The 17,448-nt window shown below is 36.0% G+C and overlaps 2 protein-coding genes across 10 annotated transcripts; one reads left to right on the top strand and one right to left on the bottom strand.

Annotated features, from left to right (window-relative positions):
* Window positions 1–2,583: 2,583 nt before the first annotated feature.
* Window positions 2,584–7,472, bottom strand: LOC140036785 (telomere repeat-binding factor 1-like). Its single transcript, XM_072079531.1, has 7 exons — window positions 7,259–7,472; window positions 6,085–6,293; window positions 5,699–5,916; window positions 5,283–5,367; window positions 4,083–4,166; window positions 3,531–3,893; window positions 2,584–2,960 (listed from the first exon to the last, which is right to left on the bottom strand). The coding sequence occupies exons 2-7, from the start codon at window positions 6,232–6,234 to the stop codon at window positions 2,946–2,948; spliced, it is 915 nt and encodes a 304-aa protein (XP_071935632.1). The 5' UTR covers window positions 6,235–6,293; window positions 7,259–7,472; the 3' UTR covers window positions 2,584–2,945.
* An 859-nt stretch (window positions 7,473–8,331) lies between these two features.
* LOC113731532 (uncharacterized) lies at window positions 8,332–17,236 on the top strand. 9 transcript variants are annotated; one of them, XM_072079528.1, is made up of 18 exons: window positions 8,332–8,558; window positions 8,726–8,798; window positions 9,254–9,347; window positions 9,460–9,568; window positions 9,647–9,685; window positions 9,892–9,975; window positions 10,486–10,547; window positions 10,736–10,838; window positions 11,557–11,706; window positions 12,875–12,943; window positions 13,071–13,127; window positions 13,209–13,490; window positions 14,143–14,226; window positions 14,300–14,410; window positions 14,784–14,854; window positions 15,923–16,144; window positions 16,298–16,391; window positions 16,630–17,236. In XM_072079528.1, the coding sequence occupies exons 2-18, from the start codon at window positions 8,738–8,740 to the stop codon at window positions 16,921–16,923; spliced, it is 1,986 nt and encodes a 661-aa protein (XP_071935629.1). In that variant the 5' UTR covers window positions 8,332–8,558; window positions 8,726–8,737; the 3' UTR covers window positions 16,924–17,236. The 9 variants fall into 9 exon arrangements, with proteins under 9 accessions (XP_071935629.1, XP_027112652.1, XP_027112648.1 ...); XM_027256851.2 differs by having other exon boundaries at window positions 8,333–8,558; window positions 8,729–8,798; window positions 9,465–9,568; XM_027256847.2 differs by having other exon boundaries at window positions 8,333–8,558; window positions 8,729–8,798.
* Window positions 17,237–17,448: the final 212 nt, after the last annotated feature.

Raw genomic sequence — 17,448 nt, 5'->3', positions numbered from 1 at the left:
TAGATAATCTGAGAGATGTTCTTCTACCACCACGAAGCTACAACAGAGCAAAGCCTCGAGGTATCCCATCGTTGGAGGCAATTCGGGAAGCTGTAGTCAACGTTGTTATTATTTCATCTATTTGCACAGTGATTCTTATGTCTGCCCATTGATTCGAAGCCAAGGGGAACAAGACGAAAGAGAGAGAGAGAGTTTCCACGCTTGATTCGGTGCTGCAGCTCTGATACTCCATTTTAAGGTGACACGCGACTCCCTCGAAGAGCAACAGTTCAGCGGTCTAATCTTGTCGTTGTGGATGCATACACAACTGGAATTTCTTGCATATTTGCACTAGTACAAAAAGAATCACACAAACTGATTTGAGTTGCTTTTATCTACTTTGCTTCTTTGACTGCATACAACTATACAAGGACAACTGGAAGAGCAACTCTTCAAGAAGCGGATCATGGAGTAAGAACTTTGAATAATATTTTGGGATGCATAGAACAGGACTTATATGATACTATCATTTACTGTTGTATGTATACATCTTAATATCCGCCAACGGCCACACTTCTTCTTTCACCCTCTGGATAGCTATCTGGAATTAGTAAAAATAGATGAGATTAATAAAAACTACTCTTCCAGGACGCCTCATGTTCATGTTCTGCACCTCATTTGTATCAGTTTTGATGTTAGCTTTATTCGTCTCTAGGTTCATGCTGCATGCTTTAAAAATCAATCCCCGCTTGAGCTCCTTTGTTGTAATGATTGGATTCAAAAGAAGAACCAAAAGGAGACTGTCCCTTCTGACTTTACCCATTGAAAGACCACACTTTCTGGTCTAGCAGTCGCCCCTTTCCTCGACTTAAATATATATTATTATTTACAACCGACCAATTGAATCATGACCGATCCAAGACCAATGCAGTGTTCACCATTCGACGAAATTTTGTACTTGATTTCAGTGTACAATTGATTCGACAAGATTACATTACCATTTCGGATAGCTCACGAATGGAGAAATAACAAGTACTTTGTAATCATGGGAGCCTCAATTTTCCACTAGTTTATTAGAAGGACCCAAAAAAAAAAAAAGATTTAAAATGGGATGTTTATGATATGACAATTTAATAGAGGGATAATTTCAGAGACCTCCCTTGAGGTTTTCAGCAATTATAGATAGCTCTTCTCAAACTTTAAAAGTTATACCTACCTCTCTCGCTTTTAAAGTTTACGCAATAATATAGACCCAATAGTCTATAATTTTTCACAAATATCTAAAAATACCCATCTTCTAATGAATAAGATAAAACAAAACAAGGTTTTAATTTTTAACTTCTTGTACGTGGCGTACTTGCTGAACCAAATAGAGTCCGGCGAGTCCAATTCATCTCAAAATTCATTACTTGCTAATTCTTGCCTAATGCAACTCACTACCACCACTACTAATACTAAACCAAAAAAAACCCCATATCCCTAAGAACATAATTCATCATTACTCTAACACTCTTAAAAATAGAAACAAAATTGTATCTTCATGGCAAAATCAAAATCAATAGGTAAATAAAAGAGAGAACCAATGAGTTTTTTAATTACTAGATTTTTTTGCTTAAGAAACATAATAGTCACTTCTTTATCTTCCAACTCTCAATTTCATTTTTCCCCTATATCACTGCCACCTTTTTCATCTTCCTCTAATTTGACAATAAAATCCATAGTTTGAACCTTGTTAATTTTGTAACTTCAATTGGTTAACATTTGTAAAGAGTAAAACTATTGAAACAAAAAAGAAAGGGTCTAAAATTTTTATAGTAAAAAATAGACAAGAAGACAAAAAAATACAAATAAATAAATAGACAAGAAGACAAGCAGACAAAAAAATACAAATAAATTTTAAAAATGGCAAAAAATTATTAGTTGTGTGATTGGTAAGAATGGAGTGTGGTATTTGCTGAGAGGTAGAAGCGATTGTAAGAAAAAAAAAGAGAAGAGTATGAAAGAGAGATGGAGGGAGGGAGGAAGAGATTAAAATTAGAAAATTGATGTAAATTGTTATTTGAGATTAGAAAATGGCAAGTAAAATAATAAGAAGCATTTTTCAGCTTTAAATGTCCCCTTTTAGCCATTTGATTGGACCAAGAGAGGTCTATATAATTATTGAAACCTTGGGAGAGTTGAGTGAAATTGTCAAAAACCTTAAGGGAGGTTTCTGAAATTATCCCTTTAATAGATGTGGAAATAGAAAATAGTGCGTAAAGCGCATTTCCACTATCTACTTGTTAATCCCAAATGTCAATGCAACGCTTCTTCCAGAATAGGCAGTTATTAAGGAATCCCCTAAACCGAGAAACTAAAAAGGAACAAAAGGAATGAGAGAAATCTTCTTATTCTTCCGAAAACTAGCGCCCTGCCCATTTTGGTTTCGTGAACTTTCTCCTGAAATGCCAATGTAGAAATTGGATTAACCCGAAGTTTACACAATCAAATGCGTCTTTCTTCAACTTAAACAAGCTACTTGCTCAAAGAAAAAAAAAAGCTTGGAAATTGTCATCCCTTACACTTTCCATCTCAGAAATCCAATGAACAAAATTAACACAAAAATTGAAGAATTCCAGCCTTTTATGTTGGATTCTAACTCCCTCTGTTCATGTGTACATCCTACAAGGAAATCTGCAAGCTGTCTAAGCTTCCAACACAAGGATACACATCAGCCCCAAAGCAAAAAGTTCATAGAATATGCAGTTGCCTACAACATTCTGAATAAGTTACAGAAGAATTTTATGCCAGTCTAAGTTCGCAGGATATCCTGGTAGAGCTACATCCTAGATTCACAGCTCAAGAAGAAAATATTTTGCCATATTTACAGCTACAGGTCGAGTATGAGAAACAGTACAATTATTGCAATGGATCTCACGGGCTTTCAACTAGGAAATCTCGATACACCCACGTCAAAAGCTTTATCATCATGCACGAACCATCTGCAGATTCATAGAAACAAGATTAATGTAGTTATCTCTACGCTACTAGCGTAGAAAACTCACTTTGTTGAACAGAAATGACAGAACAAAGATTAAAGTAGGACAAAGATGAACAGCCAATCACTGTTTACGATAACAATAGGCGAGCAAAAGCTATAGCTAAGGATAAGAACACTATCCCTAACCTCAGTGATCCCCTAGCCAACCATAACCCAGAACCCCTTAGCAGTGCTCCTTAGGTAATTGAACACAAAAAATTTATTCTTCCGTCTCATTTTAATACTTATCCTCAAATCAAGTATATGTTTCTTACAAGAGCAAAACTCGGGAGAACCATTTCATTTATTCTTTGTTATTCCCTGCAGTTTCTGCAAGAACAGTTATAACCAGTGCGCAAACAAGAATAACTTCATTTTGAAATATTGAAACAAGCTTGTAAAATGAAGTCAAGTTCGAGAGCATAAAGCCAAGTTTGCAAAATAAAGGAAAAATGCCCCAGCCATTAAAATTTAGCAACTTAAGGATGTAATCAAGCTAAGCCTAAAAAACAGATTACTTTAAAGGTCATACCATCCTTGGAGTACTTCTCCCTTTAAGTGTCTTCATTGCTGCTTCAGCAAAGGCCTGTGCTGCTTCTGCATCTGCTTCTGCTGCCTCTGCTTCTCTTGCAGCCTCTTCAGCCTCTGCTATGGCAGCTTCTGCTTCAGCAACTGCTTGGGCAGCAGCTGCAGCAGCTTCTTCCGGTGTCATACTCCTCATTTTAGCTAACTCTAAATCAATCTGAGATTTAGTCAAGGCACCCATGCCATCCTGGTCAATGATAGGGGAAACCCTCTGCCTCCCTTCAAGCTGTCCTTCCATGAGCGGCGTGGAAGGCTTTCGTCTCTTGTCAGACAATGCTGAAGTTGGTGCTATTCTATACTTGCGTTTCATCTATGAAGACAAAATATATTTTCCCTAGAACCAATTAGCTTCTCAAACACAAATTTGGCAAGACACCTCCAGGGGAGGGGAGGGGAGGGAACAAACTAAATCTATACTCGCGACATCAAGTGAATATTAGACAAAGCAGACCAATACAAGAAAATTTCTAAAATGAAGCACTCAGAATGAAAAATCTACCTTTATAAGTTTCCCAGTTGCAGTCAAGTACTTCAACTTAGACGACAGTAGCCTTTTGAAGTTTGGAGGTGCCCAGTACTCATCCTTTAAGGCAGACGAGAAAACAGAAAACTTTAGACAAAAGTCTTAACCAGTTTGCTTCGTGCAACTACTTAACAATTTCAATAAAATCCAACATTAAGCATCCATTTTTACATGGCTTATTATTACAGCTCCAATTACAACCAATTACCAAAAAAAAAAATTTTCCATTCCTTTGACCAACAACTAAGCATATGTTGCATTATACTACATGCACTGTGGCATGGAACTCTTGTACAAGCTAATAAAGTTTCCAAACTTACATTACTATCAGAAACAAGAGCTAACCAGTATCATGATGTGGGATTCCATAATATGTCTAGAAACCAGACAGGAGGTCCTCGTCGTTATCCTAAACTTCCACACAGGATATTGTAATTGAATTTGATTTCAAGAAAGAAAAGATTCACATGGTCCTTTTGCATGTCGAACCACTAAAGATGTTGGCTACCTAGGTGAATTAATGAAAAAGCAATTGAGTTTCTGATTGCACCAGATGAAAGACAAACAAACTGAAAAAATCTTCTTGAACAGGAATGGACTTTGGTTCCTTTGTACATTAGCTTGGCTTGAACACCAATAGTTCTGAATCCAGATACCAAGTGAATTCTGTAATTGGCTTAGACTGCAAAGAAAACTGTGGAGAAAGAAGTGGAAGAGAAAGAGAAGTACTTAGAAGACGGCAAGATATATTAAGGTAGCTCCAAATAACTGCGAGACCCATTATTTCCATTCCTCTTTAGTAACACAACATAGTAACTATTAAAAATGCACAAGACACAGGTTCATGTCTACTCTATTTTTTCCTTTTCCCTTTTTCGTATATAACTAAAGACCACCTAGAGAAGTTGGATACCAGTAAACATGTCATGCAGAACTGTAAAGAACTGCAACACTAAAAGACAATGCCGTTGTAGAAAAACTTAAGCAGTGGCATGAATATAAAAAACCATTTTTTGATAAACAATCCCAAAGCCATCTGCTGGGAACCAAATTCCAGAACATAAGAAATATATTTGACATGGAAGGCCAATAGAGCAGGATAACAACTATGATGAATTTTACTTTCAGTAATGTGGTATTTTGGAGTATTGTTCTTGAAATATTTAAGACAAAAACCTCTATGTATGCAGCAATAGTTGTCTTGTTAGAACCACCAGGCTCCCTCAGGTTGTTTATAGCCTCCATTATAAGATTGTCCAACCTGTAATAAAAATGAAAAGAATGAAATATCCAAGTGTAAGGAATGCTGCCAAACAAAGATAAGGCTAAAAATTGAATCTAATCATGCCATGAATTGTGAACCCCTTACAAGAGTGTAAATACTAGATAGAGCAATTGTGAGACTCATATATCTATTCATAACTACAATACAATCACAGGAGACAAATAATAAGCAAAAGTCACATTTAACTTCTTGAAACTAGTCATTCATCTTGAGCATGAGCTGTTTCTCACAAACTCAACAGAAGGAAAAAGAAAAAAAGAAGAAGAAGAAGAAGCAGGCTGTGATGCTCTTATATTGACATATTAACCTTATGATTGATCTTTTGGAACTACCAATCTGTGGAGAGCCACTGGAGGTTGCATGGGGCCTTGGATCAACATTATCATCATCACTTTGAGCTAAATTGCTGATGGCCATAGGGCTGTCATCCTGTTTAGCAGCCTGGTTCATTCTTTTGAGTGCCAGCCTTGCCCTCTCTCGAGAACCCCATCCATTTGCCATGACACTCATGTTCCTCCACTTGTCCTAATCAATATCGAAACTAAAATTCAATGTCTACATACAACCCATATAAGACAAATCCCAATGACAAAAAAGATACACGGCCAACAGGTATTCAGCCCCTAAGAACGGTACGCTTACTCATTTCAGTAACATAATTTGATATAACAAAAAATAGGAGGAGATTAGTACCTTGAGATCTACATTCGAACGCAGGCACAGGACACCACTATATTCTGGATCTTTAAGAATTGTGCGCCACTTGCCAGGCCCATGCTTAAGGACTCCAGCTTTGAGAGCTGCTTCTTCTTCAGGAGTCCACTTCTGCTTTGGTGCCCCCATAAATATTCAGCTAAGAAGCTGTCCAAATCATACACCCACAAACCTAACCAAGACCCAATCTGCATTAAGACACAAGAATACACAACAAATTAATGGTTATTTAAAAGCATTAAATAGATTGAGCTCCATACCACCAGAAACCTGTATTTAGCTCATAAACTCTTCACGCAAAGTCATATAAAACTTTGATAGATGCAGAAGAAAATGCATATCCAAGCTAAAGACATAAAATGTTGTCTTGTAGCTTCAGAGCAAAAAACACAAAATAAAAGGTCTTCATGTATGACGAACCCTGAATAAGCATGTGATCTTTGGGTAACCCCAAGAAAGAATGCTAATCACAGAACCTCCTTCACTTAACAGGAATAGCATTGGTAGTCGCCCCTTCTAGCAACCATAACAACAAGACAATTCAGCTAATTACTTGAAATTCAGAAAAAAAGAAATGGTCCTGATACATTATACAGCAAGCATTTCCACATAATTATGATCAATGCACTCCAAATGTGGTAGCCAACAAGCTAACAAACTAACATCACTACTCTCCTGCAGTAATAAGAAAGCCCAAAGTGTTTGATTGTCAACTCAAGCATCACTAAACGCAGAAAGTTTCTCACATCTGAAACAATCCTTTCTCATACTACCATTTTTAACTTTTTGTACACATGGCAAACCTTTCTGAAACAAAAGGCTGAAGGATCAATCTAGAAAACTCGTTCTAAATTGAATTGCAGATAATTTCTCTTGTAAAAAGGAAAAAAGACGTTTATATATACTAATCAGAAATAAAATTCGATCAAGAGGAAAGATAAAAAATCAAATCTTGTACCTAATTCAGGTAAAAATGCATAAATTGAGGAAAACCCAGATCACACAAAAGAATGAATTTCTTTTAGAATGAGGGATTTGACAAAGGCAAAAATGGAAACCCTAGCTGATCAAATCAACAATAATAATTTGGAAAATCGGGACTTTTAATAGAATGAAAAGGTAAATCGCGTAAGAATGAGGATGAGAAACGCACCAAAATGGATTCCGAGATGTAAAGCTTAATCGATTTGATAATTAGAGTTCCGAAATTTGAATAGGTTGAAATTGTGTCTCCTCCTTCTGATACGTTATACTGACATACAGATGTTGCCATCCGGCCCATCCCTTCCCTATTTGGCATTCATGAAGGCGCGGTGGGGTTTCACCGCCTTTGGCTAAATTCATGGCAAAAGGCGTAAGTAGCTAGCACTGCTTCTTTTATTCTTTTCTTTTTTTTCTTTTTTTTTAGGTATAATTAGTTGGTACTTACTTAGCAGTCGCTAGAAATTGGGGACAACGGTTCCGACTGTTGAGCCACGTATAAAATGGTTGCATTAATTGTAAGCTATGATTTATGCCATCGTAAAGACATTTTATCACAAAGTGTAATTATGAAACTCTTTGATAAGTTAAGAGCATCCTATTATAAAATGGGTTTTTCTAACAGCCATCTAATCTATCTTTTATTTATATATATTTTATAATTATTATCTCTCCTTGCATTTATATATTTTTCTTATTTAAATTTATCTATCATCATTTGTATTTATTTACATTTTTTACTTAATATTATATTTTGAAAAATATAACGTTTGAAATATATTTTAATGAATGCTTTATAGTACCCGTTAAATAAACCGTTATACAATTATTTCACATTATTTGGTTATTTTTTGGCCAAATCTTTACCATTAACACTACCATACAATTACCTTAATTGATTGCGCCTCAGCCCAGATTTTTCCACCAAACCCCGCATTTTGCGGAAATGTAAGAAATGTTTGGCCTAACTCAATTATATGCCATATATAAATAAGTTCTCGTGTTATGTAAAGTATTTTAAGAGGTTGTAAAAGAATTTATATTAAAATTTAATTCTTTTTAATTCTTTTTTAGTAATTAGACAAGAGAAGTCTTAAACCATTTAAATTATTTATGTGAAGATTTCAAAATTTATATTTATTAAAGTAAAACTTAAGTCGAGAACAAAAGGTTATTGCAGGTTTGATTAATAACACTAGTATCATAGTACAAAAGTATAAATGGAAAATGACGCAACTATGTGCATTATGTCATTATCATGAAAATGGCAAAAAATAATTAGGGAAAGGTTGGCTTGGGAAGTCTGGGTTCAAAACCTTCCAATTATCAAAAAAAAAAAAAAAAAAAAAAAAATCGTTGATATCCCTCCGGCACTCGTCTCGCTGGCAAAGGAGACAAGAAGGCAGCCAAAAAACAAAAGCTTCTTGTTCCAAGAATCTTCTTCGGACTACGGAGGCCTCTGCCGTGTTCAGGTAATATCCTCCCGGTAAAGTGGTAGAGTCCTTCGTCCTCCTTCCTACCTGGGTTAGTATTTTGATTGTCGCCTATTATTGCTTTGTTTACTTTGGAGAATTCGGTTCCTGCAAAGAGTTAAAATTGTATATTCTATTCCTAATCTAATGTGACATAATTGTTTTAGCAGCTAAATTAAATGGACGAAATTTTGGATAACAGCCAGTCCTTGATTGCTCGCATCCAACAGTTGGAACGAGGTATGTTGCTGGCTATATTCTTTGGCAAGGTTGATTAGATAAATGCCAATAGATATCCCATATTTAAAAAATTGGTTTTACGGGTTTTCGTTCTGGTTATTCTTTGTTGTTCAGTTAACGTGTTTAGTAGTTTCGGAGTTTACAATTATCGAGAAATGCCATAAAATTTAGCAGAAGAATGGCAGTGCCACCTATTTAGAAAGCTCCGAACTTTTTTCTATTTCATGACCAGAAAGAAAGTGGAATTTTGTACCTTTCGGACTTGGTTTTGAGTTACTGGACATCTTTTCTTTCTTGTAACGGCTTAGGATAAGTTGACGAAATCATTCAACTTTACTGGCCTGGATGTAACAAATTGATGAGACTTCAAATTAAAATGGAGGCTCTGCATGAGGTTCTGCTGCCTCAAGTTCTGTGTTGTCTGAGCCGATTTTGTCTTCAAATTCTTCCTGCAGAGCGTGATGAATTACACAAAGATATTGAACAGTTGTGCATGCAACAAGCTGGACCTAGCTACCTGGGAGTGGCTACTCGAATGCACTTTCAGCGGTAAGATGTTTGTTTAAATCTCACTGCGTTAAAACTTTCTCCTTGTTGGGGTTTCGTGTACTTGTCTCTGGATTATGAAGTAAGAGGGTTCCTTTATGCTTTTGCCAATTAGGACAGCTGCGCTGGAGCAGGAGATTGAGAGCTTGAAAAAGAAGTTAGCTGTATGTACAAGAGAGAATCAGAATCTTCAAGAGGAGCTTTCTGAGGCATATCATATAAAAGTGAGATTTGGTAACATTATGTAAACATTAACTGCAGTTCACTCCTACCAACTTACATGTTTTGCTGCTGTTTTTCAGAGCCAACTTGCGGAGCTACATGGTGCTGAAGTCTCAAAGGTCTCTCTCTCTAAACCTGAAACACCCTCAAAACCCCACAAATAAAAAAGAGTTCTCTAAGATATTTATATGTTTCGCACTCTTGTCGAAAGCTATTAATGCACCATGGGATTTTAATTTCTTATAGATGCATATCATTTTGAAGTACCTCACAGATTACTCATGCGTGATCCTTTTGTGCTTTATACTTGAATAATTTTTGCCAGAATATAGAAGCAGAGAAGCAGCTTAAATTCTTCCAAAATTGTGTTGCAGCTGCTTTTGCTGAGCGGGATAATGCGATTATGGAGGTAATGGTCTTCATCTTTGTCTTTTGTATATTTGACTATTCACTTGAAGTCATGATGTGTGATAATGAAAATACATGATGAAGGAGACTCTACATCGGCTTGTTTGTTTAAGGCTAAAATGGCTGTCTTTTTCTATTCTTCTCAAAACTAGAAACGAAAAGGAGTTGTGCTGATGAGTACTTCATTATGTTTTAGTACAGAAATGTATATAAACAATATTTTCTGTGCTTAGCTAATTTTATTCTGACCAAAAGGGTCATGGTTCTGAATACACAATGGCTTCTCTGCTTGAAGGGGTAAAGCTATGTTCACTTAGACCTCTATACCCAGCAGTAGCAGGAGCATCAATTTTTTGGTCTTCTCCTTGAGAGGAATTGTATTTAGAAATCTGATATATTAAATCTTTTGTCTTAGTAGTGGTAGCTGCATGAGAACAACACATAAGCCACACATTTTCCCTTTTTCTCTAAGTGCTGATGTGGTTAATAGTATGTTATGTTGCTGTTACAGGCAGAGAAAGCAAAGGAAAAAGAGGAGCTTGCATCACTGGAATTGAACAATTACAAAAAGAGGTATTACAAAAATTGATTTGATGTTTTATTTTGTCGGATTTCTTTTTTCCAAATACGGTGCACTTGGCATGTCATCAACTGATTAAAAGTGTTTTGCTCTCATGGTGTGCCTGGCAACTCAAACATGCTTGCATTGTCTTTTTCATTGAATCATATGAGTTGAAGTTTTGTTGTTCTGCAATGGATAGGATTGAAGAGCTCACTTGTGAATATCTTGAAGAAAAGAAACTCCTAGTTGCAGCACAGGCTGATCAGGAAACACATGAGAAGCAGATTGATTCTTTCAGAAAGGTAGTTAACTTTATTTGTCTGCTGAATGAAATCTTTCTGTTCATACATGGCAAAGAATTGATACAAATGAATCATATGGAGAAAGGTTTTAGCATTTCAGATGCATAGCTGGGCATCAAGATAAGAACCAAAGTTCATTGTGGTTTATTGCAGGTTGGCTATTAAGGCACATGATGAGGGTGTAATTTAACAATAATAGGGTACTTTTGGACATCTTATTATGATAGCTTGTTAGAGTTAACAGAGTAGACAGTATGACATCTTTGGAGAGTGGTACCTGCTTGCTTGTTTTGTTTTGTGTTTTAATTGGTTTCAGTTTCAACATGTGGTACTTTATGCCTAAATCTTACTGAGAAGGATTTGATCTCTATAATCCATTATGGGGGAAGAAATGGAAAAATAAACAAAAAGAGGGGTAGCAGATGATGAAAGGAACACTGGCTTGACATAAGGGTGCAATAACTCATTACAAGTTCTTCTTAGAAACTGCAATTGAAGTCCTGGAAGATGAAAAGGAAAAAAAGCAACTTTTTGATGTGAACAGTCTTCTATTTATGACGGGTTGTGGATAAGGTTTTCTTAATTTGCTGACTGCTATTGCACTTTTCTATAGCTCATGGGAAATGATTTGGTGGCTTTTTTCTTTTAATATTGGGTCAAATTTCTTAGTATTGGCAAAAGTCTTCATTTTGGCTTGTGTTTTGATGATACGTGACAGGTTATTGACAAATTTTATGCCATCAGACAGCAAACCTTGAAGGTTTTTGAGGACACTAGCTGGGAAGATAAATGCAAGCATCTTTTGAATGATTCTACAGAAATGTGGACTTTTTGTAATCAGGAAGAAGCATCCACCTCAAAATATGTTGTGAGTTCAGATGCACTGAAATCTTAGCTTAGTTTTGCTCTGATTGACTGATACCAATTTGATCTGATCATTTATCAAGGACAGAAATGTAATTGCAGTCTCTAATCTTCTGCTTTTCTGTTCTTTTTATCGTTTTCATGATAATTCATTCACCTTCAGTGAAGCAAAAAATCCATGTTTAAAGAGAGTATATTTAGTGACATAAAGGTAATTGATAGCTTTTGAGAGAGAGTCAATCATTAACAGTCAATTCTAAATGGTGGTAGGCTAAGCATCTCCAAGGTAATTCATTTTATTTATGGGAAAGGAAAGAGGAGTCTTCGAAATTTTGGTAGGGTTGTTTACAAATTCTCATGGAATTTCACCTTTTTTTCTCAGTTAAAACATATTTTTCTATGTATATTTGTTTTGAATTTCACACTTAAATTTCTAGTAGGAGCCGAAATTATGCTAATTTTGAGATTTAGGTCAAACAAGGAGCTTTAATTTTCCTGATGGTGCCAAAACTGATTAGCTCAGCGAACTAGCACATGCCTTGAAATGGACAGAATGCTTGAAATGGACAGAATGCTAGTTAAATAGATAAGCATGAAAAACATGCCAGATAGAGCTTGACCTTTTTCTTTGTTGTTGGAATTAATACTATCATGTGTTGCAAAAGATGGTTTTCTATCTTTTCAAGCTCATACTGTGCCAGGATTCTTTAATCAATTTTATGAACATTATAATTGTGCAGTTCTTTTGGGTAGATCTAACAACAATATATATGATTATGCTTTTTGTTAGGCCAGTTAGAAAATACAGGAGTAACATCATTTAAAAAGTGATAGGTATACATGTGTATGCTGTATCCTTAGTGTTGTTCTTGGTAGGCCGATCAATTAAATCATAGATCTGATTGCGTGTATATGTTGCTTCTGTTGGGGAAAAAATAAAAGTTTTACAATGCTACTGCCAGATCAGATTATAATGTAATTCTTATCTTCTATTCACAAGCACAGTGATATGTGCTCTGCTCTTTTCCTTGCAAATGGAGATCACTATATTCTTTTGCTGAACTTAAAAGTTGGTTTTCTCTATGTTCATGCTATCAACAATTGTACTTTATAAAGCAACTTCATTTTTTTTTTTTTACTTTGTGCAACTTGATTAACTTGTCTTCAGACAGAGTGCTTTGCAAGAAGAAGTAGAGACGCTGAGAAAGTCTTTGGATAATCTTCATAGAAAGCTGCAAGTGGTACATTTCTTGTTCATTCTCCTCATATTTTTCTCTCTTTTGGAAGGAAATTTACGTCCAATGGCTTTTGCTGTGTTTTGCTGCTCACTTTTGAAGCATATGTTTTTTGTGTACTTTCTGTTTTTAGGGACTGGAAATTGAAAGTCATCTGAAGAGGAAAGTTTTCGCTTTGGAAAAGGAGAAAGTAAGAATACTGTAATACTCTCATCGCATATAATCAGTCATTTCAACTCTTCAAATATGATGAACATTTTGATATTTCTAGGTTGTTTTACTGGAGAGGATCGAGAACAGGATATCAGCATTGCTTGATTACCATTCCAAGCACAGGACAAATGTAATGAATTTACTGGATGAAGGGTATTCCCTTATAGAATCCAATATTATTGAAGTTGAAGAAAAGCTCAGGCAGCTTGAATTAAGTGGCAAACAAAGTCTCAGATCTTCTCAGGCAGAAGATCTAGTGTTACATGAAAGTGACTGTCGAGATGTACATGTAAATAATGATGTAAGCTGGGCTTCAACTGCTCAGGCAAGTTTCTGGAAGGTGAAGGATGCTTTATTTCTTTATCTCATTTTGTCTACATCTATAGATGGAAAAGTAAAATGGTATTGGAAGCAATCTAATGAAAAGTGAATGAATGAGGTTCTCGGAGGCTACTTAAAATGATTATTAAGCACTTTTATTCCAAATGATACATTATCCTTGCGAGGTCATTGGAAAATCATATAATATTTTAGAGAACAACTTCAAAATATTGATAGAGGAACAGACATGTGAATGACATTATGTTTCAGTATTAGGGAAAGTGAGAAGAAACATGAAACATTCTAATGGGTTGGGATTCTAAACATGAAACATAAGTTTTACACATTTTCATCAGCTCGCCTTTTTTTTTGGAAGTTTATATATATATATATATTGTCACTCAGAGTCTGGGGGCAAGGGATTAAAGAGAGATTCCCAGTCAAAAAATTTGTTAAATTGGATGAGCAATTTTCCCTATTTCACTGAATTCTCCAGCCCATGAAGCAAATAATCAGTTGATTTTGTCCCTCCTGAAGTAAATTTTAAGAGTTTGTAAGAGCAATTTGTGGCTAAGTGATAGCACTTAAATGATTTATCTGTCACATATTGAATCTCCTCACATGGATTGAAGCTACATAATTTTGAGGACTAAGTTTCCAATCTGTTGCAGAGGGATGATCCTGGAGCCACAACAGCAATTAGTGTCAAAACTGGGGATGTCTCTGAACCCCTTGCTCAGGCACTGCAAGAGAAGGTTGAACAAATGTTCTCTTACTCCATACTTTTTCAAGAACTTCTCTGCTAATATTTAATTTTTATATATACAGGTTGCAGTACTGTTGCTTCTTTCACAAGAAGAAGAAAGACATTTGCTAGAGAGAAATCTGAACATAGCTCTTCAGAAAAAGATTGAGGAACTTCAGAGAAATCTACTACAAGTAACTATTTTCCCCATTTGCGGACTTTCCTTACTGCTGCTACTACTACCACCACCACTACATATGGGTTCTTGAGCTGGAAAACTTTGAGTTTCTTAATGTGGCTCTGCTATGTGTCTGTGGTTGCATGTGGGTTTGTGTCCAGCATGTTTTTGTATAAAAATTAGCTTTTTTGGATTTTCTAGTTACTGGGAGGGGGCTAGGGGACAAAATCTTGCAACTGATTCAGTGTCAAAGGTGAAAGGATCTGATTTAGACAGCTTGGATCCATTGGGAGACACGATTGTGACATCCTTGATATCATTTTTGTCACGCTTATAATATTTCCTTTCATGATGAATGTCTGTAATTGAGCTGAATCTTTGTTGGTTAGGTTACGCATGAAAAGGTAAGAGCTCTTATGGAGCTTGCACAGCTGAAGCAGGAATTCCAAGTTCTTCGAGAGTAAGTTAATTGAAGCGTCTTTTTCCACTAATTAAAAAACGATGATACAATGTTCTGATATTCATCATCTGTGTCATTTTCATGCTCATGCTTTGGCATCAATATATTCGTGATATTTGGAGTGCCTTTCTCCGTCACTGGGAGGTTGGATAAGGGGCTTTTGACCTTGACTGGTTCATGACTTTCTGATATTAAACTGAAATAAGTGGTTTTTAGTTGAGTGGCCAAGAATTTAATACTTTAAGCTTGCCTAGGATTTGTAAACTTTTGCTTCAGTCAAAACCTGCCAAAATTAATTTCTATTAATTGACATGAGTTCCTTGCAAGAGACAAGCTGTTCTATATTGAACATTATATTTAGCTTGTCCTCTGAATAACTTGAGTTCTTGTAGATCTGGAGATGCTAGAAAGCTTCTTTTAAGATTTTCACACTTTTGAACTCATAATCATCTTGAACAAACTAAATTGACTAATCTGAGATGCTGTCTGCTGCCAACCCTATCATATATCCCTCTGTCGAGCTTTTCTACTACCACCACTGGAAACTCCTCACCAACCCCACTCCACCCCAAAAAAATAGGGGGAAAAATGCCCCAGAAACAGCAAATGGGAAATGAAAAAATTGGTCACTAGCGTGGCCAGGGAAATTGATGACAGTATCAGACATGTAATTGCTCTTTCGTGACGGCAATCAACTTGCAAAGAGATATTATAATGGGGACATAGCGCTACCTCAAACATATTAGTGACATTGTGATTGTCGATGAGATGCATATAAGGAAGATCTGGTGCTTTATGTTAAATTTTCCATGTCAGACAATGAATATTTTGTTAGTTCTGTTGGAATCCTGTCGTAGATTTTCGGTAAAAAATATAGTAGCAGGTCACTGGAATATTGATTTCACTATGTACAGCATTCAATGCAGCTTTTGAGTATATAGGTGTTTGGCTGGTTATAAATTTAAGGGAGTCAAGTTTGCCTTGCATAGTTTCTTTATCCTCCTAGATTTTAACTGCTATTATTTTTTTACCCTGGCAAACATACTAAATGCAGCAAAAATCATGCAGGAATGTTAATCAAGATAAAAGAGAGGGCCAAGCCTGTGCTGCAAGTGGGGGACAAAGGATAATTCAGGATAGAGATGGAAAATTAAAAAATTTGCTGAAGAAGACTTATCTGAGACACTGGGTTGGTAATATTGATTCTGACACAGATAATGCTGATACTCACCTGAATTATGAGGGGAACTTCAACCAAAAAAAATCCACCTCTAGTGTGGATTTTGCAAGGTTCATGGAAAATTTTTTCTTAACATTTTATTTTAGTGGCTTACACTGATGGAAAAAGGCTCTATTATTGCTGACAAGCATGGTAGTTAGCCAAATGGCATTTGAAGAAAATCTGCTTACAGTTTTTCTCTTTCATCTGTTCTTGTTTTCCAGGATAAAGATTGAAAATGCAGCCCTGCAGGAGAGCCTGGAAAGTATGGAGTATCTAACCTCTTCAGTACGTAAGCTCCGTCTTGCACTCTTGAAGGTAATTACTGTTTCCAATTTTCTAATAATTAAGAGGCAATTATCCATCTACTGAAATCCCTGAAATTTGTTGCTGTTATTTAACAATGATGTCACTGACAGAATGAGAACAAAACTCTCTTTTTTTTTCTTTTTGGGGGAACATAACTTTAGCCCTGTGGAATGGAAAAGCATTCATTTATGGCTTCTTTGGGTGTTCCATTTTTGATTTGGGAATTTTATCTTGCTAAAACATCTAGGCAAATGAGTCAGCTGTATTAGAAGGCATAAATACTGGTTTGGCGGAAGCTGTCTATGACATCATTACAGAAGCCAGGTTGCTTAAAACTGCTCTTGGTAGCTCACTTCCAATCAGTTGGTCAGCTGAGGCAGATGTAGAATCACAGGTTGACCGTTTTGAGGAAGCAATTGGTTCAAGTGATGCAAATTCTAGTAATGAGAAAGTAGATTTTGTCTCTGCTGCTGGACTTGAGATGGTGGACCTCTTGCTTTTTGCAGCTCGATTATGCAAAGAGCGCCTTGCAAGAAGTTAGAGTTCTTGCACGGGGAAATGATACATTGTACAGTTTGGGATAGACCTCACCATTTGGATCTCTGGTTGAGTTTCAGTCTTGCTATAGGGTGATGAAAGGACACGTACAATTTACAATCTGTACATGGTGTGGTTCTTCCAACTTGCTTGTGTACTGATTAACATGATGTATTACTGCATACTGTACAGTGGTCGGTCAATTCTTTGATATCTTTTCTGATATAAGTTGAAATGTTGTAAATTCAAACCTTGTAAATATTTCTTGAATAGCATATTAATTTATTTGTAAAATGAAGGCTGAATTTCTTTGTCAATTTTGGATAATTTTTTCAATCCTGGGCTTCCGTTGCTAAGTTAGATTTAACAGGTAGAAATTGTGGCTTCTGAAATGGCTCAAGTGTAAACAGATGGGGCTTCAGTTACTCTGGTTTAGTAACTTTGAATGCGTGGAATTGCACACGTACACAATCGAAAGTTGGCGTTTCTTTTGTTAAAAGGTTTGCAGATTGTACCTATGTAAGTTTGG

Source organism: Coffea arabica, chromosome 2e (genome assembly GCF_036785885.1).
Source record: "Coffea arabica cultivar ET-39 chromosome 2e, Coffea Arabica ET-39 HiFi, whole genome shotgun sequence".
In the NCBI taxonomy this organism is placed as follows: domain Eukaryota; kingdom Viridiplantae; phylum Streptophyta; class Magnoliopsida; order Gentianales; family Rubiaceae; genus Coffea; species Coffea arabica.
Note: the sequence above shows the minus strand (reverse complement) of the source record. Positions and strands in the feature narration are given on the sequence as shown.